The sequence below is a fragment of the Anarhichas minor genome, unplaced genomic scaffold (assembly GCF_050575085.1).
Source record: "Anarhichas minor isolate MPS153535 unplaced genomic scaffold, ASM5057508v1 ptg000071l, whole genome shotgun sequence".
NCBI lineage: Eukaryota > Metazoa > Chordata > Actinopteri > Perciformes > Anarhichadidae > Anarhichas > Anarhichas minor.
The window spans coordinates 6,095,991-6,118,750 of NW_027466517.1; the positions used below are offsets into that span (position 1 = coordinate 6,095,991).

General features: G+C 42.8%; 1 protein-coding gene across 2 annotated transcripts in view; it reads left to right on the forward strand.

Annotated features, from left to right (window-relative positions):
• The window catches only part of LOC142935161 (cadherin-2-like), a 109,595-nt gene that overhangs the window by 68,654 nt on the left and 18,181 nt on the right, over positions 1-22,760 (forward strand). For both annotated transcript variants that reach the window (XM_076079339.1, XM_076079338.1), the window contains 5 exons: positions 324-509; positions 1,890-2,143; positions 8,200-8,342; positions 17,225-17,458; positions 18,907-19,140. In XM_076079339.1, coding sequence (XP_075935454.1) covers positions 324-509; positions 1,890-2,143; positions 8,200-8,342; positions 17,225-17,458; positions 18,907-19,140 — 1,051 coding nt within the window. The remainder of the gene's footprint in view (positions 1-323; positions 510-1,889; positions 2,144-8,199; positions 8,343-17,224; positions 17,459-18,906; positions 19,141-22,760) is intronic.

Below are 22,760 nucleotides of genomic sequence, written 5' to 3' on the forward strand. Positions count from 1 at the left end.
TGGACAGGAAGAAGCAGTGTTTGTGGAAAACATGGTCTTTATTCTGGGAAACAGGAGCGATCATCTCCACTTTGGACTTATTGTTGATAAGAAAAGAAAATCTTATTACAGCAGCAGAGTGGATAGTGCAAACGAACAAACAAGAGACATACGTAGAAAAACAAGATCAAAACAAGCATAATAAAGACGTTCTCACACAGTAAAGGTATAATAAATAAGTAAACAAACTAAAGTTGTGTAGTCATGTTTTACAAAGGGTCTAATGTATTCCTGTTTCCTGTCAATGTGACACATTGGTGTCTGTCTTTTTGTCCGCCTTTCAGTTCTTCGGGGAGGTCCATGAGAACAGGGTGAATGTGATCGTGGCGAACCTGACTGTGACGGATAAAGACCAGCCCCACACTTCAGCCTGGAGCGCCATGTACCGCATCATCGCCGGAGACCCCACCGGACGCTTCTCCATCCCCACCGACCACACCACCAACGAAGGCCTGCTCACTGTGGTCAAGGTGGGATTTGCTCACCTTGAACACACACACACACACATACACAGAAATGCACAAATAGCGAGCAGTCACCGCCATTGTACATCGTTTTTATCACCTCGGATGTTGGCATCGCACTGGCTCCCTCGACTGAAAGCCAGTGAGATTTTTCCATTGGATTTAGGTTTACTGTAGAAAATGATGTGAAGCAGTGTGAGAATCTGTGGCAAAACAAGTTACCGATACTGATATGTGTTGTGGAGATGCCCACAGACTGTAGGTGTAACCGGCTAAACGCCATAAACCAACCTCCACTATTTACGAGGAGGGATTGTAAATAAACTGTAAACTCATATCTCATATTCATGGACTACTTTATTACCTTTGTACAAGAAAGAAACTAGTCAATTATTAAATGCATTATAAAGAAACAAAGGTTGAATATACTGTAAAAAAATTAGATTTGGCTGCAAAATATTTACTCAAATGAAGATTTTTAAGACCTCCTGTTTCTAAAGCATCTTAAAGTGGATCAGCCTTCTTCGTATAATCCCTACACGTGTAACTAGTGTTTTTATCAGTGAACTATTGGTGACAGTCACGTGATCCGCTGCACGCGACAAGTTACAATAAATCAATTGCAACCACTACGTGCACCACGCGCCTGCCGTGATTACGACGCTTTATGGCGTACTCGCCTCGCGTCGGCTTCACTGCGGCGAGTATAAACTAGGCTTTAGTTCACAAGAGGGGTGTCTATTGATGTATTTCATGTTGTTGAACAAAACGTTTAAATCTCTTAAGCTTCTGTAAACATTATTTCAGGCATCTGACCAAAAACACATTCAAAAAACCCTGTGACTTTGAGATGAGGGAAGCAGAGGTGCAAAAATTGCTGAGTCATTTCAAGGTTTCGGGACTCATTCCTCAGTACAGAAATAGTAACTAAATATTTCATGATAATACACAATGAGCGTTCCAAACATAAATAATGTCAAAAGTGAGGTTTGATATGATATGGAGCATTGTGGTCCTTCACAGTAATCGTATATTTTGGGGGTTTGAATATGTCTTTGTAAGAAATGATGGGATCGGTACTCGGTACCGGCCGATACTCCAGCTCAGGGGTTCATTCGGGATTGGTATCTGGAAGGAAGAAATGGTATTGGAACAAATCTAGTTTTATCCCGCTAATGTTTGTCTTTTTCTTCCTTTTATATGTCCTACTCATCGTAGCTCTATCTTACCATATGGAAGAGCGAACTATATTTTTATAATTTGTAAAGGATTTTAGACTCCTAAACACATTCAGCATGACTCCTTCCTAAGGTGGCCCATGTAGATTTTGTTGGACCTCCAGTGTATTGCATCACTATCATCCTATCCCACCCTTCTTCTGTCCAGCCCATAGATTTTGAGCTGACCCGTTCCTTCATGCTGACGGTGGAGGCAGAGAACGAGGTTCCACTGGCCCGTGGAATCCACCTGCCTCGGCAGTCCACGGCGACTGTCTCCGTTCGGATCCTGGACGTCAACGAGAGTCCAGAGTTCAGCCCCAATCCCAAATCCATCAAACTGGAGGAGGGTCTGCCTGCGGGGTCACTGCTCACCACCTTCACTGCCCAGGACCCCGACCGTTTCTTGAGACAAACTGTCCGGTAAGAACACACCAGCTGGAAGCCGAGACTTTAGAGGCTTTCCTCTTAGTATATTATTAAACACGTGTAGAATTCAAAATGATTTAACTAAAGGTTGAGCAGGTTTGAATAGTGTTGAATATATCTTTCACTCTGTTTTGATAAGAAGAACCTTTGAATATCTGTATGCCTTTTAATTTTCTAATTTAGCCTTGCATTTATTAGAATTCATTCTGAAGTCACTGTAAAAGTACGACTGAAATGAAATTAGCTTATTACTATGCGTTTAATGCAACATAGGACTCGGTTACAATATAGTTTAATCTATTCATACAGTGCACATCTTCATGTAGCTGGAACGCTGTGATTAAATGAAAGGTAGAATTAGCATAAAGCCATTCTCTGTGACTGTTGGAGGTATCATAGCCTGTTCTCAACTTCCTCGTTTGGGAACATTAGCTAACACGACTACAGGAACAATTAGTGGAGCGACCAACAAGCCTCTTCAATATCTTGACTCAGCGCTAACATTTGTTAGTATGTCACAAAAAAAAGGTGTTTTATGGATGAATGGATGGAATCACAAAAGTAATTTGGTAAATTGCAGGTTAAAGTTTCTGAGCTAACTGTTTACTGAGTGAAGTATATCGTCTCTAAATGCTCTGCTGTCACACCACTTTACTAATCATCATTTCAAGTGCCCTTTGGATAAAAACTATTTGAGAACACCATTTGTTATGCCTAGAATATCATCAGTGATAAAGACACCGTAATGACCCCTGTAGGGCTTAAATTGCTATTTATTATTACGTAAACTAATTATAAAAATGTGACGAAAATACCTCTTCCAAGTATGGTTTGTTGAAATTTTGTTGGTGGGTTAGTTGGTTGAATGGTTGGTGGGTGGGAGGGTTGGTTTGTTGGTGGGTTAGTTGAATGGTTGGTAGGTTAGTTGAATGGTTGGTGGGTGGGAGGGTTGGTTTGTTGGTGGGTTAGTTGGTTGGTAGGTTAGTGGAATGGTTGGTTGGTGGGTTAGTTGGTTGGTAGGTTAGTTGAATGGTTGGTGGGTGGGAGGGTTGGTTTGTTGGTGGGTTAGTTGAATGGTTGGTGGGTGGGAGGGTTGGTTTGTTGGTGGGTTAGTTGGTTGGTAGGTTAGTGGAATGGTTGGTTGGTTGGTGGGTTAGTTGGTTGGTGGGTTAGTTGAATGGTTGGTGGGTGGGAGGGTTGGTTTGTTGGTGGGTTAGTTGGTTGGTAGGTTAGTTGGTTGGTTGGTGGGTGGGAGGGTTGGTTGGTTGGTGGGTTAGTTGATTGGTAGGTTAGTTCAATGGTTGGTGGGTGGGAGGGTTGGTTTGTGGGTTAGTTGGTTGGTTGATTGGATAAATGATAAATTGGGGTTGGTCGGGTTATGCTAGGAAATAATCAGTTGTCTTATACTGTAGTAGTAGTATTTATAGCTGTTCCGAACAGCCATACTCAAAGGCGGAATGAAAAGCCATCCATCACTGACCTTTTTTACATCGAGTCACTTCAGGCCCCCATTCTGAGCATTCTACAATCATACAAAAGGCTCAACGAGCTGCTGTGGCGCTTATCCGATCCCCGATCAGTTCAACCACAGAATGATGTGTAGGGGTGAGAGAGCGCTGATCTGTAGGGTGCGGCGTGAGTTAGAGCTGTGAAGGCGATAGACAGTGTTTTAGTCAAGACCACCTAAACCGAGACCAAGTCATAACCAAGACCAGAGTGTATCGAGACCGAGACAAGACCAAGACTTTGAGGGGTTGAGACCAAGTCAAGACGAAGACCAGACCAGTGCAAAACCCACACTGCATAATATAATGTTGAAGATGTGAACCACAGGTATTCCTCAAACTGATCTGAAAGATCCACAAACCTCTGAAGAGTCCTCTTCATTCACCTCTTTTATCACCATATATACTTTACATGTTTGTATCTATCAGTGTACCGGAAAGAAATGTCTTGATAAGTAATCAAAAGACAATGCAGAGGTGAATTTTATAGGTATGAATTTTGTTTTCTGTGAGCACTCAGTTTGATGTTAACAAATAAATCAGACAATGTGGAGCCAATATAGTGATATCCCCGCACTGCGGTTGTCTTGAAATAAAACCCTGAGTCGTCTTTGTCTGAGACCAAGACGAGTCAAAATGCGGTCAATTCTGATCACGAGCACTGCAACACTGACAATACACAGCTGACCAATAACCACGTGAAGTGAGTGTGATGTTGGATTGCCTGTTTTTTTAAAGGTACAGAAGTAGTCTGACTGATTTGTATTCTCCTGTGTTGATATTTCCCCTCAGTAACAACACAATTATATTTGCTGAGCAGGGAGAATTTTCTGCCTTCTCAATTAGCGAGGGCGGCAGACTGTTCTCAGCCGCAGCACCATTTTGAGATAAAGAGCTGTAAAGACGGCTGTATTTTTCCTCCTACAGACATCTCGGCTGTCTGAATGTGTGTCTCTCTGGCTCCTGCAGCACTTATTAGCCACCAGCTCAGCACCAACCAGACCAGAGCGCCTGCACGACTGCTGCTTCTTTTTGTCCCCATCCCTTTTTCTTTTTACATCCCACTATTTGTTTCTAAATGTAGTGCTGAAGTCTTTGTAGCCTAGCAACAGCCAATGGTGGACGCACTCTGTGTTCACAAAAACATACAAACGCACGTACACACACATACATGCGCACACTCATAAAGCGAGCGTATTGTAAGCGGTAGTGAGGGCCAGGGAGAGCATTTTTAGTTTCTGATTTGTCCTTTCTGTTGCTCTGTATTCTGCGGTCGGTGCTGCTCTTACATGTATTCATAGCTGTGCCTTTCAACTCTTTATCTCTCCAATTAAAAACATGACAAATGAACAATGTTTCCCTATTCACGGGGCGGTTTGCGGCGGCTTGTTGGCAGCTCTGCTCACCTTTGTGGGAAGCTGTGCTATTTTCCTGTTTATTCACAATATTGCTCGACTGTGTGCCCCGTTTGACACGTGACTCTATCTGCTGCTACAACTATGCAGATGCAGGACGACATTCTGTTAGATACAAAACATTTCATCAGCAAGTCACAGGGATTTGCCGAGCTTCATTCTGCTTCTAGTCCAGAACATATACAACACATTTCCACTGACAAATATATTTTTGATGTGATTTTCAAATCTGTTAAAGGTGGAATCATTTCCAGTGAGAATAAATGAGTGAATTGTGCCTCGTGAGAGTGCTGCAGCCTCCATCTATCAGCTCCCCGGTAGCTGCTTGGCCTGAAGCCAGGGAGGCAGATAAAGAAGCCTCTCTGTGGTGGTTTCTCATGCTGTCTCTCTCTCTCTCTACCTCTCTCTACTCTCTCTCTCTCCTCTCTCTACCTCTACCTCTCTCTCTACTCTCTCTCTCTACCTCTCTCTACTCTCTCTCTCTACCTCTCTTTACTCTCTCTCTCTCCTCTCTCTACCTCTACCTCTCTCTCTACTCTCTCTCTCTACCTCTCTCTACTCTCTCTCTCTCCTCTCTCTACCTCTACCTCTCTCTCTCTCTCTACTCTCTCTCTCTCCTCTCTCTACCTCTCTCTCTACTCTCTCTCTCTCTCTACCTCTACCTCTACTCTCTCTCTCTCTACCTCTCTCTACTCTCTCTCTCTCCTCTCTCTCTCTACTCTCTCTCTCTCTCTACCTCTACCTCTCTCTCTACTCTCTCTCTCTCTCTACCTCTACCTCTACTCTCTCTCTCTCTACCTCTCTCTACTCTCTCTCTCTCCTCTCTCTCTCTACTCTCTCTCTACCTCTACCTCTCTCTCTACTCTCTCTCTCTCTCTCTACCTCTCTCTACTCTCTCTCTCTCTCTCTACCTCTCTCTCCTCTCTCTCTCTACTCTCTCTCTCCCTCTACCTCTCTCTACTCTCTCTCTCTCTATACTCTCTCTACTCTCTCTCTCCCTCTACCTCTCTCTACTCTCTCTCTACCTCTCTCTCCTCTCTCTCTCTACCTCTACCTCTCTCTCTACCTCTCTCTCTACTCTCTCTACCTCTCTCTACTCTCTCTCTCTCCTCTCTCTACTCTCTCTCTCTACCTCTCTCTCTTTACTCTCTCTACTCTCTCTCTACCTCTCTCTACTCTCTCTACTCTCTCTCCCTCTACCTCTACCTCTCTCTACTCTCTCTCTCTCCTCTCTCTACTCTCTCTCTCTACCTCTCTCTCTTTACTCTCTCTACTCTCTCTCTCCCTCTACCTCTCTCTCTTTACTCTCTCTACTCTCTCTCTCTCTCCCTCTACCTCTACCTCTCTCTACTCTCTCTCTCTACCTCTCTCTACTCTCTCTCTCTCCTCTCTCTCTCCTCTCTCTACTCTCTCTCTCTACCTCTCTCTCTTTACTCTCTCTACTCTCCCTCTACCTCTCTCTCTCTACTCTCTCTCTCTCCCTCTACCTCTCTATACTCTCTCTCTCTCCGCTCTCTCTCTCCTCTCTCTACCTCTCTCTCTACTCTCCTCACCTCTCTCTCTACCTCTACCTCCCTCTCTCTCTCTCTCTCTCTCTCTCTACTCTCTGTCTCCCTCTACTCTCTCTCTCTCTCTCTCTCTCTACTCTCTCTCTCTACTCTCTCTCTCTACCTCTCTCTACTCTCTCTCTCTCCTCTCTCTACCTCTACCTCTCTCTCTACTCTCTCTCTCTACCTCTCTCTACTCTCTCTCTCCTCTCTCTACCTCTACCTCTCTCTCTACTCTCTCTCTCTACCTCTCTCTACTCTCTCTCTCTCTACCTCTTTCTACTCTCTCTCTCTCCTCTCTCTACCTCTACCTCTCTCTCTACTCTCTCTCTCTCTCTCTACCTCTACCTCTCTCTCTACTCTCTCTCTCTCCTCTCTCTCTCTCTCTCTCTACCTCTCTCTCTACCTCTACCTCTCTCTCTACCTCTACCTCTCTCTCTACTCTCTCTCTCTCTCTACCTCTCTCTACTCTCTCTCTACCTCTCTCTACTCTCTCTCTCCCTCTCTCTACTCTCTCTTCTCTCTCTCTACTCTCTCTACTCTCTCTCTCTCTCTACCTCTCTCTCCTCTCTCTCTCTACTCTCTACTCCTCTCTCTCTCTACCTCTCTCTCTACCTCTCTCTCTACTCTCTCTCTCTCTCTACCTCTACCTCTCTCTCTACTCTCTCTCGCTCTACCTCTCTCTCCTCTCTCTCTCTCGTCTCTCTCTCTCCTCTCTCTCTCTACTCTCTCTCTCTCTACTCTCTCTCTCTCTACCTCTCTCTACTCTCTACTCTCTCTCTCTCTACCTCTCTCTACTCTCCTCTCTATCTCTACTATCTCTCTCTCTCTACCTCTACCTCTCTCTCTACTATCTCTCTCTCTCTACCTCTCTCTACTCTCTCTCTACCTCTCTCTCTCCTCTCTCTCTCTACTCTCTCTCTCTCTACCGCTCTCTACTCTCTCTCTCTCCTCTCTCTCTCTACTCTCTCTCTACCTCTCTCTCTACCTCTACCTCTCTCTACTCTCTCTCTCCCTCTACCTCTCTCTACTCTCTCTCTACTCTCTCTACTCTCTCTCTCTCTCTCTCTCTACTCTACCTCTCTCTCTACCTCTCTCTCCTCTCTCTCTCTACTCTACCTCTCTCTCTAACCTCTCTCTCCTCTCTCTCTCTACTCTCTCTCTCTCTCTACCTCTCTCTCTCTACCTCTCTCTCCTCTCTCTCTCTACTCTCTCTCTCTCTCTACCTCTCCCTCTCTCTACTCTCTCCTCTCTCTCTACCTCTCCCTCTCTCTACTCTCTCCTCTCTCTCTACCTCTCCCTCTCTCTACTCTCTCCTCTCTCTCTACCTCTCCCTCTCTCTACTCCTCTCTCTCTCTCTCTCTCTCTCTCTCTCTCTCTCTCTCTCTCTCTCTCTCTCTACTCTCTCTCTCTCTCTCTCTACTCTCTCCTCTCTCTCACCTCTCCCTCTCTCTCTCTCTCTCTCTCTCTCTCTCTCTCTCTCTCTCTCTCTCCTCTCTCTCTCTCTCTCTCTCTTCTCTCTCTCTCTCTCTCTCTCTCTCTCTCTCTCTCTCTCTCTCTCTCTCTCTCTCTCTCCTCTCCAGGTACTCCAAGATGTACGACCCCGCTAACTGGCTGGAGATTGACCCGGTTAACGGTCGCATTTCCACCATCGCCATCCTTGACAGAGAGTCTCCCTACGTCAAGAACAACCTCTACAACGTCACCTTCATGGCCTCTGATAACGGTGAGACGCCGGCGCTGCATTGGTGTCCTGCAGTAACCCACACACACACACACACACAGAGGTGGACTGTGTTCACTGTGCCTCAGTGCTCTTTCAGTAATTGCTGTGGTGCTGGTTGTACCGTCCGTCTTCTGCAGAGTGTCTGCAGTGTTACTTGAATCGGTAGCTAGTGAAGCTATGAGCTAATCTTCACTACACAACACTTGTGAGCACTACTCTATTGAAAGTAGAAAGCTCCACCACTACCTGATAGTGTTGTAATGGACCACTGTCGGTTTTCTATTCTGTAGCTTCCCAGAGGTGTTCCTTATCTTTTCAAATCCTAAAATTGACATCCTGGTTGAAGTACATGTTTTACTGTCAAAATACTATGAGCGAAGCGAAGTATTGGCAATTATTGTTTTTGTCAATGGAGTCTTGTGTGAAGAGGGTGATATAACGGCTTGCGTTTCACATCAGAAATGGTCGTCTGACAGCAAGGGAAAGCGGTAAAGATATTCTAAATATAGCGTCCATTTCAACAAATTTAGATTTATTTGGTGGCTAAAACATGTTTTCTGCTGCTCCCGCCCACAGCTGCTCTACCTCGCCATCAGACAGCCTTTCATCTGGTAGCTGAAGCCATCATATCGCTCTCTTCAAAGCTACCAGACTCCATTGACAAAAACAGTAATTTTGCTGAACTTAACGTTGACTCAGCTAGTGCTAGCATTCAAATTATTCATAACCTTATTGATTAGCTTACTTTGGTATTCTACATCACTGCTTTCTACTAATGCACGAGGAGACATTTCCATTTGAAAGCCCCAGAGAGAAGTTGACCTTTGACACATGGAGGCTATCTCACTTCATGAGTCACCTACTGTGTCATAGTTCGACCACAATTATGAAAAAAAATTATTTCTAAGCATTTTCTTTCTTCAAGAGAAAATTAAATATAGTTTAGTTGCACTACCTGCTAAAGTAGCTCACTACTAGAAACATGCCATGAACCTCAGCGCTGCTGGGAAATCTCTACATGCCATCTGGAATAAAACGGCATGTTTTTCTCTTTACAGATGTGCTCTGTAAACAGAGATGGGCAGTATTTCTATTACTTGTATTTGAAATACGTATTTCAATTACTTTTGAGTATTTTGTAAGTTGTATTTGATAGGGCCGATAAAAATCAAACGTAATTTGTAACAAAATACTTTAGAGTGGAGTAATTTTGTATTTAAAATACTCAAAATAATTTCTCCACGAATCAAAAAACAGTTCACGAGTTCAGTCTTCAGATCTTCCAGTTCAATGGATTGTCTGTCAAGGTAAATATTGAATCTGAGTGTGACAGATGTCAACTAGCTTGATGTATAATTTATGTCTGGGTCTGGCTACAAAGCCTATTGTATATACATGATGATGGTTATAATGCTGTCTAGGCTAATGCAGTGGTTCTCAACTGGTCTGGCTGCGGGACCCACCATCACCCCTTAATGACAAGCCGTGACCCAAATTATATATATATATAATATATATATATATTATATATATATAATTTGGGTATATATATATTCAAGAAGTCTAGTAGTAGTAACGTCTCTGTGTAGTAAACAACTGCCAAATCAAATAAAGAGAGTACACATCAATTATATTTTAACAAATATTATTCTCATTTTTCAAATGTAACTGGATGGATTATAAATAATACATAGAAATACATGAATAAATGTTCTTCTCATTTCAAGTAAAATAACAGCTGGATTAAAAAATAAATTACGTAACAAAATTAATTTTAGAAAAATTATTTTCACTGAATTGCCCTGCAGCTTTAAATTCAGTTCATTCAGGGTGAAGTGATAAAGCCACAATATTATATTTTTCTCATCTACTAAAAAGAGAAATTAGTGTTCGAAGAATTCACCTCTATGAGTCTGTCCAGTCAGAGTCTAATGACTCTGGTCTCTCTGGACATTCTTCTCTTTTAGAAGTCGTCCTATGATTTGACTTTCACAACTCACACTTCAACAGTCCTGCTCTGCTGTCTCTATCCTCGTCTGTCCCCGTGGGTCATGGTGTGTATACATCTCACTCAAGTCAGGAAACTTGTCAGAATGCCCATATTTGATTGGCTGAGCTGCATCACGTGATGTGATTCACAACGCATTGGGGTACTTCTCAAGTCTCTTAATTGCATCCCCATTTCCCACTTGCGTCCTTTCCTTGCGTCTTAGTCCCTCCCACCAGGGATGCATGGAGGAAACCATGCGAGGAGAGAGGAAACGACAATTAAGAGACTTAAGAAGTACCCTAAGTCGCTGTTTTTCCTGCACCACTGAACAAGTGCCGTAAATGCTGGAATAATTCCGTTGCCTAAAAAATGCCCTTCAAAATAAAATCACATTTATTTTTATTTATTTATTTTTTTTGTCAGGCAAAGGCCCGCGACCCACTGAAAACGGGTCCGCGACCCACTTTTGGGTCGCGACCCACCAGTTGAGAATCACTGGGCTAGTGCATAGCCAATGTTTAGCAAGTTAACTTATCAGTGGAGTAGCTAGCTATAGGAAGAGGGAGATTGGGAGCTTGTATGTTCATGATAACTTATCAAGAGACGTCTGACCATCTAATCTTCCACTGTATTACAAGTTATGCTGTATCTTCTCAATGTGAATGTCATAATGCCATATCAATTACTGGCAGATAATATAGTTCACAGTTAGCCAGGCTATGACAGTAGATGTCCATTTGTTAAAAAAAAACAAAAAAACATTAAATATCCAATTTGTTTTATTTAAAAGGCATATTATGAAATTATTCTTGGTTTTATTATTTCATACATTATACAGTTGGCCAGGTGGACAACATGTCTCAGCAAGATGATGTTCAAGAAGGACCATCAACAAGCACAGATGTGCTTAGTTACACTGACATTCTGTGACTGTTCTTCCTTTTTGTGGGCTTCACCAGAGCTTTGTGTACATTATATATAATTATATTATATTATTATTATATTATATAGCCCAAACCTGAATGCTCTGTTATACGAAATTGTGAGAAAACAGAAAATCCAGAAAAAAGTATTTCCTATATTTTAAATACAAAATACATGTATTGTATTTTGTTGCATTTTCTGGCACCAGTATTTTATATTTTATTTTGATACATTTATTTGAGGGGTATTTTGTATTTTTTATCAAAATACATTTTGATGTATTTTTGCCCATCTCTGTCTGTAAATGACATGCACTGTAATCTTCAAAAAAGAAGAAAATAAATTCATGCTCCAAAAGGGAGAAATGGATGTATTTTTGGATTTTCCGTTTGTGCGTGAACTAGTCAGAATGCAGTTGGTTCTCTGATTATGTGACGCTGACTCTTCCCCGCAGCCAGACTGCAGACTCAACTCAAAGAAAAGGCTTCGAGTTAGAATTACAATCCACATGAACCTTCCAACGAGTATCTCTCTTTCTATTCTACTAACAAGGACGCGTCTTGTTCTGAATAGTGTCTTGCTCAAAGAGCGACCAAACAAACATCCAACAAAGAAGAGTGCACACTTCATGTCAGTTTGCAGGCTACATAGCTAATTAGTCAGCTGAAGCACATTTGGATGCTAAATGCTCTGGTCCTTACTCGGTGCCACTTCAAACGAAAAGCTATCCGTCTTTGGCTTGTGAGCTACATTTTTGTTGCACAAGTTTGTTTGTAATGTCTCGCTGCCGCTGAAGGCTTGGCTGTCAATCAGAAATATCCACCCCGCCCACTCAGATGGTTTTTAGACCAAAGGAGCATGTCTATAAAATCTCCAAAGACAATTTTTCTCTTCTTTTTCATAATAATACCTGATTTACATTTTGGCTGCAAGAGGAATGTGTTTTGTGATCACATTGCGACTTGAAAATATCTTTACTTATAAAATTATGAAGGTATTGGTTTTATTTTTCACCCAGAGTCCACTTCATTATGCCATGTTCACACCATAATGAAGCGTCATTGGCGCCGCCGGTCTCGCCGGGGACTATTTGTGTTCATTCGTGTGAGACGCGCTGGACGCGCTGGAGAGGGGGCGGGGCTTATCGCCCTGGAAACCGTTCAACTGTCCGCCATCAACCATGGAAAAAATAACCTCTATTTCTGCTTAGTACGTGTTGTGGAAGTCACAGATATCCCGGGAAACTAAACGCCGTAATGTCTGGTTCATAACATTGTTCAGAGGAGCTCCGTGGATTTTATCGAGCTGTATTCACTGTGTCTAGTGAGCCACAGGTCGCTGTTTACTACAGCTGTATGAACACAACATAAACTGACCTGGCTGTGATTTAACGGCAATAAACCGACAAAAAGGGACTCCGAAATAACTACGTAATGATGCCGATTTGTAAAAGGTCTGAATTCATGTTTTGTTAGTTCTCTCTGCAAGACGACAAACAAATCACTTTTAAAATTCTTGTTTTCTCAATGGAGCGGATGGATCGGTGCTAGGCTAAGCTAACATTGTAGCAGCTCCACCAACACTCAGAATAACGTCATGTAGACGTAAATACGGCAGCGTCTATTCATTGTTTGTACCATATGGTTTACACACACACATATACACATAGTTTGGTCTCTATTGATATGAGGTATCGTAGAGCTCTGGGTGAACACAGACGGCTACAGGATTTATTTCCTGATTCAACAACGGCAGGACGTCAGTGATGACAGGGGGAGCAACTCAACGCTGATAGGCTGTCACGCCGCAGTGTCACGCCATTTCTTTTGCCGAAGTTCAAAAATTTCAACTCACGCGTTTTGGGTGTTTGTGGCGTTTTGGCGAATGGTGCCGCGCCAAACGCGCCACGCCATAGCAAATTCGCGTAACTCCAGTCTCATCGCGTCTGTGCATATACATACACTTTGTATGTAATCTACTCGCGCCGCGTCTGGTGTGAACACGGCATTAGGCTACTTCTTTGCTTCACACAAGCCAATGCCTTTAGAAAGGTCAGTGGCCAGATTTGATCAGCATTGTTCAGTGAGAAACTTCATTTTACATTTGTATATCTGAATTGATCTTAAATTTGATTCATCATAAATAGAACATGACAGCTCCCCAAAAGTGAAGCCCAAACTCTCTTGATCGCCCCCTGGTGGCTGGCTGCAGTAAATAAATCCCCAAACTTTGAATAGCTGTGATAGTCTGTTTCAAACATGATCTTTATAGACAGTCTACGGTTCATACAGCCAACTATTGTGTTGCTAGCTAGCTTAGCAACATTTCCACTGACTTAGTGAGGTTAGCCAGAGCTGTAGGACCGTCGTGTGAAAGAAGAATCATGAGCTGTGTCATAGAACATGCATCACTTTCATCCTAAATGTATTCACAGAGATATTAAGTTCAGGTGTTGTGTCTTTTAGCCAAACGGCTACCATGGAGCTAATGTAGCAGCTAGGTGACTAATGCTAACGAGCTGCTGCAGTGCTCGGGGTGTCTGGGCAGGGACCCGATCACAGCTGGATACTCTGGCTCCAAATGATGTCAAAAGTGCAAGATGGCAGCGCCTCTATCTGGGATATTTGGGCTTCCCTTTTGTACGGTGGGAGGAAGTGGAGATGCGTCGTCCATCTATACATACAATCTATGATCTTAGCGGTAATGAACAGTATTATGTCACATCAACCCTGTATTACACAACACCTTAACAATGCTGCTAGTGTCACACACACACATCTTTTCCCATGAGAGGAATAGATTCTCTTGTGTTTGAGGCACACCCCTGTTGAGCATGGCATATTTGGGCTTAGTTTGGCTACTGACTGACATGTCATGTCTTCAGCCTGAAGTCAAGCTCTTATTTCACATAATGGGAAGAGGAAGACTCCTTCCTGTAGACAACAGATTGTACTGTCCACCTTTAATTAATTACATTTCCATTCTGTATTCCCGTAATCAAATGTGATGATTAGGAAAGGCTCGTAGGGTTACACCAGGCATGGGCAAACTACGGCCCGCGGGCCGGATACGGCCCGTTGGGCTTTTTAATCCGGCCCGTCAAATATTGGTACAAAATTGTCCAAACTATAATAAAGACTAAGGCTGGGCAGTATACCGGTTTTAATTTCCCGTATGATATGAATTCTTCACACATACCGGTGCATAGCCAAAACAACTGCTGTCTGCTTTCAACAGGCAGCTAAATGTATTATTTGCTGCTAATGCACAGCGGTCTGCGCTAGTTGTCTTATACTATGTATTGAGAGGGAACCCTAGTCATGGTCATAACTTTATAACACAACAATTAACAACCCACAACTAACGCTCTTTAACAGAGAAAAACACAACAGCACACAACAGTCTGTGACGCATAAACTATTTGTAACACTAATAATTGTACATTTATAAAATTTCACCGCCGAACTGCATGCTGGGTACAGCTCGCTCGCGAGCCTGCTTGCTAGCACAACAGTCTGCTGGGACAGGCTCGTCGCTCCACTTACGTTACATTAAAGAACCGGAGATGCACCGATAGAGTTTGACACATATGCAATGCTGATTACCGTGTAATATGTGTGGTATTTGTTATAAATGTACATTGGTGCAAAGAGGGTGATAATAAGCTGTACATGGAGGGGCTTAGGACCCAGGGGAATGTAGGTGAAGGAAACAGGAAGAGACGTAAGACACGCCACACAAACAGCTGTTCACCGCTCGTCACGATCCTGCAGACCAGTGATTCTCAACTGGTGGTTCGTCGCGGACCCGTTTTCAGTGGGTCGCGGGCCTTTGCTTTATGCAGCGGAGTTATTCACGCTCCTTTCCAGCATTTACGGCACTTGTTCAGCGGTGCAGGAAAAACACCGACCAATGCGTTGTAAATCACGTCACGTGATGCAGTTTAGCCAATAAAATAAGGGTATTCTGATACGTTTCCTGACTGCAGTGAGATGTACCCACACCGTGACACAGGGGGGAGAGACAAGGAAAGACATGACAGAGCAGAGCTCTGATAATGTTAGATGTGACAGTCAACCATTTGTATGATCCATCAAAGAATCAAACTGCTAAAAAGACCACAGTCATTAACCTTTACACTAAAAACACAGTGTCGAAAATAAGTGCACGATAAAATATGCATTAATGCGACGTGTAAGATCCCAGCTAACTGTTGAACACCTCAGATCTGTTCTGAGAATTGCCACAACCGAACTGACACCAAACGTTGACGCACTGGTTAAAAAGGGTGACCAACAACACTGTTCCCGCTGAAATTAAATTGTACTTGTAATTTATATTAGTTCACACAAACACTCCATTCATCTGCTACTGGCCCGGCCCGTCTGTCAAATTTTAAAACTCAATGTGGCCCCCAAGCCAAAAAGTTTGCCCACCCCTGGTTTACACTGACAGTCTTCTGGACACAGTATTCCCATTGATTTCTAATGGAGATGTTTTTTCTGCCTATTTAATACATCGTTCCCAGAGTCTTGCTCTTTTCCTGATCACAACAGTGCTTTATAGCCACAGAATAAAGGGGGAGTCTCTGTTCAGAGTGGAAAATTGTTCAAGAGGAATGTCATTCAGCATCCACTCCACCCTGCACACTCTCCACACAGAGACCCCGCTGTGTTCCCAGCTTCCTGCTAACTGACTGTCTTAGCACATTTTCGACCTTTGTTGAGCACACGTGCTTTGCAAAGATCACTGGTATAAAAAAAAATACACGCGCACACTCGGACACAAAGACAAACCCACGCAAGCTTGTGCAAGAGGTTACATGTCTGCAGTTTTTCAGCGGTCACCATATGTGCACCGGTCACCTACTATTGCTGAGCAAACTCTAGTTCATACTGTGCCCATGATAAATACAAAGGACACGCATTCATCTCAGATAAGTGATGTAGTAGCGCTGTCACTGTAATAATATGCACAGCTGGAAGGATGTGCATACCCTCCAGTACTAGTTAGCCAGCTTGCATGCATTATTTTAAAATAACTACAGCGTTCATTATTCCCCCGTATGCTGCATCCCAGATTCCACTGTGAAGTTTGCTTTATAATATGTGTGTTCTGACATGACATAAACATTCACTTAAAGGATAAGGCTGTTGATATTCTATATACGTTTCTTATTGTCAACAAATCTAATGAAGAGACAAAACCAAAGCAATGTGTTAGTGTCTCTCAATACTTTCTGACTTCCCTGTACAGACACAGTACTTCCAAGGAGTTGTTGACTATAGGAAAAATACAGAATTTAGAATGATTTTGAAGATCACAAGACCTCTAGAGTAGGGGTACGTTTAATGGGCAGATAGCCGTTAAATTGACTGAGTAGATCATCCTCCACAGAGGATGGACCCTTTTCATTTTACACACTGCATGAGCCATTGTGCTGGATTCTCGCGATATCGCAAGGCAGCAACCTCCGGTTCTTTACTTGCATTCTCTCTAATGTCCACCAGGGGGCGACTCCTCTGGTTGTATAGAAGTCTATGAGAAAATGACTCTACTTCTCTCTTGATTTATTACCTCAGTAAACATTGTAAACATGAGTTTATGGTCTCAATCTCTAGTTTCAAGTCTTCTTCAATACAGCATGATGTTCATTTAGTACATTATGGTCCATTTAGAGTCATTCAATTCATCAACCCCAGGGAATAAACCTCTCTGGTTGTAATGACCCATTTGGTTGTAAAGACACTTTGTTCTATCACAATATTTAGGACAGATTTGATTATGGGCTGTAATGAGAACATCAGAGGCAGGGTAGGGCGGGTAATGCTTTCGCCAAAGTAAGAAATTAGCTTTTAGCTATACTGTATGTGGTTGAAGAGATGTTTTGTGCATTTTTACTGTTAAAAAAATAATAAAGTAAAAAAAACAACATCAAATATTGAACATCTTAACTCTGTGTGTACAGGTATCCCTCCTGCCAGTGGGACGGGCACCCTTCAGATGTACCTGCTGGACATAAATGACAATGCGCCTCACGTGTCCCCCCCTGAGGTGGAAATGTGTGAGAAGCCAGATCCGAACGCCATCAACATCACAGCCAGTGACCCCGACCTGACCCCTAACGCTGGACCCTTCGCCTTCGAGCTGGCCAACCGTCCATTAGATGTACGCCGCAACTGGACGCTGAATCGCGTCAATGGTGAGTATGGGATGTGTCCGCTTTGTTATTAATCTTCATTCATTCATTAACTCTCTTACATTCTGTCACCTCTTAAAGGGAAGAATACACCCCAGAATAAAAATAAAGATTATTTATGAAGTCACTCTATATCAAGATCCCATGCTGACAATGTGGGCCTTCTAACAAGCTACTGAAATGACTTTTGTCTCTCGGTGTCCTGAGTCCAAAAAGGCTTGATTTAGCTCATTATGTACTGTAACTCCACGGCCAATCATGTTAACCAGAGTGGCACTTGAGACTTTAGGCTTAAACTGAGTCAGACTTAAGTCTCAAAAATGATCCATTTATTTGACTTGTACATGGCTGCAAGGAGACGAGAGTTACTGAAGACCTGACATCCAATGACTGGACATGAGACGTGAAAGCAAAAACATCCAATCGTCACGTTTTATTTCAGAAAAGACAATAGCAATAGAAAAGAAAGGCAGCAGCAATGTCTTATTGATTGAAAGCTAATATTGTTAGAATACGTATCAGTTTAACGATTAGCTTAAGCAAGTCAGGATGACTTGCAATTTGCTTATAAAGACTTGTGAATTGACTTGTGACTTGGATTGTCAATTTACATACAACTTCTGTGGAACAATATTTCAAACCGTCTGCATGTAGAGAGCCACGTGGAGCCAATAATTAATAGAGTAGCTAATATCGCTAAAATACTAGGGCAGCCTATAAATGTAAGGGAGTCCCACTGGGATGCTCCTGTTGATTAAGTTGTATCCAGCCTGATTTTATTTTTGAAAGAGATTCTCATCCTCCAGTCCTTGTACCCATTGGCCTGGAAGGCACATTGGATTTGCTGCACTTTACCTCCCCTATCCTCCTGACCACAGTTACATACTCAGGGATGTACTAAGGTGTTGAGATATGGTCCTGAGCTCTGGAAAAAGCCACCAAGTGACCCTTGAGTGTTCCAAAGGCGAGGGATGAATCTCCACGCTCAAAAACTTGAGCCTTGTATGCAAGACAGATAAATGATCCACTTTCTGCTCTTAGATTAAAGCCATGTTACAAGGTAAATGTGGGCCTGCTGAACTCGCTGGGGAACCGTTACATCATGTGGCAGTAGCTATTTAGAAAGAGACATTTTGTTCTTCTTTTCACTCCAGTGTTTTTGGATTGATAATTGTTTTGGTGTAAACTTCGGGTGAAGTTTCTATTCCTATATCTGTTTTTATTTTAGTTGGGTATTGGGTATCATTGAAAATCTGCAGAACTCTTCTATCCATCAGTTACTGCTGTTGAAATGTTTTTTGCAATGCAAAGAACCGCCAGCTGCTCCTGTGACTCCCAGTGTAATGGAGTGGGGGGCCATGAAAGATGAAGACGGATGAAGTCTGTAAGTGAGGGATTACCACGCTTGCCTATCAATCTCTCCATGTGTCTCCCCTTCCACCACACCCCAGGCGAGTACGCCCAGCTGAGACTGAGGATTGGCTCCCTGGCTAGTGGGATCTACGAGGTTCCCATCAAGATCACAGACTCCGGCAACCTGCCCATGTCCAACACGTCCTACCTGAGGGTCAAGGTCTGCCAGTGTGATCACCATGGCGACTGTGTGGACATGGAGCGAATCATCGCCGCTGGACTGGGCACCGGAGCCATCATCGCCATCCTCATCTGTATCATCATACTGTTAGGTGAGCCTCCCACACACACTGGTTGTTTCTGTAGCACTGGGCTGACCTAACAACATATACAGTGAGGACATGTTACACATTACATAACATACCCCTTGGACTTCAACAGTAGTAAACATAAATGCATAAATGATAGGTGTTTCATTACAGTATGTTCTGCTTACAGACGTGAAAGACAATATAAATCATTTACAGCGGTCTTCTGAACATGCTTTTCCTAGTAAAGTGTGAACTTACTGGGCTGAAGCCTTTTTGTAAATGTAAATGAGGGTGGACAAATCAATAGAAACACCACTAAAGCCCCTTTCCCACTGGATACAAAAACTCACAAACACCCACTAACATCTGGCTTTTGTGTCCAGTGGAAAAGGTTACAATTGTCATTCATTCTCAACAAATTAGTCTCCGGTAGTCACAGTGGTTTATTTGCCTCCAGCTCTGATCAGCAGTAATCAAACATTTTTCACCCCTTTTCCGGCGCTTTATTTGTCATCTCAGCCACAAAGTCCGTCCGTCTCCGTCCAAGCAGTGCTCCAACATCGTTCCAAATTAGAGACTGAATAAATAGCAGATATTTAAAAAAACCAACCATGTAACATTTTCACTGGCCTCCATGCTGCTTTGTTATTGTTTACTCACCCTGCTGTCTGATATGTTTGTCAAGAACCAGGAAGAAGAACAGAAATACTCGTCTACTGCCAATAGGAAAAGGAGTCCATCGCCTATTTTTAGCATCTTTTCCCGCATTTAAAAAAACTGCATATATTTGCTAATTTTGGTGGAATGAGGGTATAACTTCAAAACTGAACACACAGTTAAGTCAACACTCATTGAGCCTGAGTTTAGGTATTTAGGTAAGGAAAGGTATCGTTTTACTCCATCTGTTGTTTGCATTCAACAGCAAGGAAATCAACACTTTTGTTCCATTTGTAGCCCTGCCAGCAGCTAGCATCAGTCTGTGAATGGAGCTCGTTTGGTAAAGCATAGGTTTGCCATGGCAGAGATCCCAGGCTCTAATCCCAAGTGTGGATGTCAAGCTGCTTGCAGTTCTTCTTGTTATCAAGTGGCACTTCATGTGTTTGGACACTGTGCATAGATGGCTGTAGAGCTGCTTCCTCACTATAATGCGACAAGGTGACAGCTGAGTGGACAAACACACTTGGCTCAGCTCTTACTGAGTGCTCAGCTGGAGTTATAAAAAAGATTATGATCAAGGAAGAGTGCACTTGGAGTTACTGTATCGGACAAGAGAGAAGACGAGCGTTCAAGTACTCTTACAAAGAGAACTGAAGCCCCAGTCTGCTACACGCAAGTATTCCATCAAATAATTAAACAAGGAATACCAAGCAAGATGGTGCTCTGACTCATAGAGGGTTTCACCAACTGCATGCTGTTTTAAAGATTAAATTCAGTTTTTAGATCAAATTTTGATTTGACTGTTACAATAAAAGTACATTTACCAACCAGACTTTTTAATGAGATGAGCTTGTACCTGAAGCAAAATGACTGAGAGAAGTTGAAATGGCATTTAAACAGTAAGTGCTGAAAAGTTTCACTTGTGAATCACTGAATGAACGTGTATGTGAAGTGCTACATTTAGGTGAAGGCGTCAAGATTCAGTTTAGGTGTAATTGCTGAATTTATTTGAAGTGTGGAGTTAAGTGGAATTTCTGAATGAAGTTTGTGTGTCTAATACTGTAAGCGCTGAAGGGAGTTGAAGTGTGTATAATACTGTAAGCGCTGAAGGGAGTTGAAGTGTGTCTAATACTGTAAGCGCTGAAGGAAGTTGAAGTGTGTCTAATACTGTAAGCGCTGAAGGAAGTTGAAGTGTGTCTAATACTGTAAGCGCTGAAGGGAGTTGAAGTGTGTCTAATACTGTAAGCGCTGAAGGACGTTGAAGTGTGTCTAATACTGTAAGCGCTGAAGGACGTTGAAGTGTGTCTAATACTGTAAGCGCTGAAGGGAGTTGAAGTGTGTCTAATACTGTAAGCGCTGAAGGACGTTGAAGTGTGTCTAATACTGTAAGCGCTGAAGGGAGTTGAAGTGTGTCTAATACTGTAAGCGCTGAAGGAAGTTGAAGTGTGTCTAATACTGTAAGCGCTGAAGGAAGTTGAAGTGTGTCTAATACTGTAAGCGCTGAAGGGAGTTGAAGTGTGTCTAATACTGTAAGCGCTGAAGGACGTTGAAGTGTGTCTAATACTGTAAGCACTGAAGGAAGTTGAAGTGTGTCTAATGCTGTAAGCGCTGAAGGGAGTTGAAGTGTGTGTAATACTGTAAGCGCTGAAGGGAGTTGAAGTGTGTCTAATACTGTAAGCGCTGAAGGACGTTGAAGTGTGTCTAATACTGTAAGCGCTGAAGGGAGTTGAAGTGTGTCTAATACTGTAAGCGCTGAAGGACGTTGAAGTGTGTCTAATACTGTAAGCGCTGAAGGGAGTTGAAGTGTGTCTAATACTGTAAGCGCTGAAGGGAGTTGAAGTGTGTCTAATACTGTAAGCGCTGAAGGACGTTGAAGTGTGTCTAATACTGTAAGCACTGAAGGAAGTTGAAGTGTGTCTAATGCTGTAAGCGCTGAAGGGAGTTGAAGTGTGTGTAATACTGTAAGCGCTGAAGGGAGTTGAAGTGTGTCTAATACTGTAAGCGCTGAAGGACGTTGAAGTGTGTCTAATACTGTAAGCGCTGAAGGGAGTTGAAGTGTGTCTAATACTGTAAGCGCTGAAGGACGTTGAAGTGTGTCTAATACTGTAAGCGCTGAAGGGAGTTGAAGTGTGTCTAATACTGTAAGCGCTGAAGGACGTTGAAGTGTGTCTAATACTGTAAGCGCTGAAGGAAGTTGAAGTATCAGTTGAAATGAAGGTGTTAAAAGGAGTTGCAGTTGTACTACTGAAGAGAGTTGAAGTGTTAGATGAAGCATAAGTTCAATTATTAGTGAAGGTGGAAGTGCTGAAGAGAGTAAAGATTCAGTTGGTAATTCTTCTGTTACATGTCCTCTGGTTTGGCAGATGAATTTCACAAACACGTTTAGTACTGACGTTACAAATTATGATCAGATAAAAAATTCTTGTTCAGGTTTTGAAGATGTTGTACAACCTTAAATTGGAACAAAGTAGTAAGGCTTAGATGTTTAGTTAGCCTCACTGTGTTTGTGAGAGATTCATACCCACTACTCGCAGTGTTTGAAAGACTTCGTTGGGCTTACATTTTCATAAAAGTTACAAAGCTGCATGTTTCTTTAATGAGCGATCTCGGGGAGCTTTCAATTCAAATATTTGACAGTTGCTATTGCACCACCATTAGCAGCTGTGTATAAATGTTGGGCATTTGAGTTGATGGACAGCTTGTGAAGAGGAAGGAAAAGAGACAACAGAAGTGACGGGCTACCAGCCCTCGGGCCTCGGCTCACTATGTGGCACGTTGACTGCGTCTTGGAATGAGGCCAACTCTGGAGTCGGGCACAGGCAGCGTTCTCGTTATTTCAAATAGACTAGATGTGTGCCGTGTGATGTCTCGTTGAAAGCCCTCCCCGTCGGTTTCACTGAGAAATGTTACTAATGGTGACAAGCCATTTTTCAAATGGCCTCCCTGCGGTTTAAATTGTCCTCACTTAGAGTTTCACTCAGCGT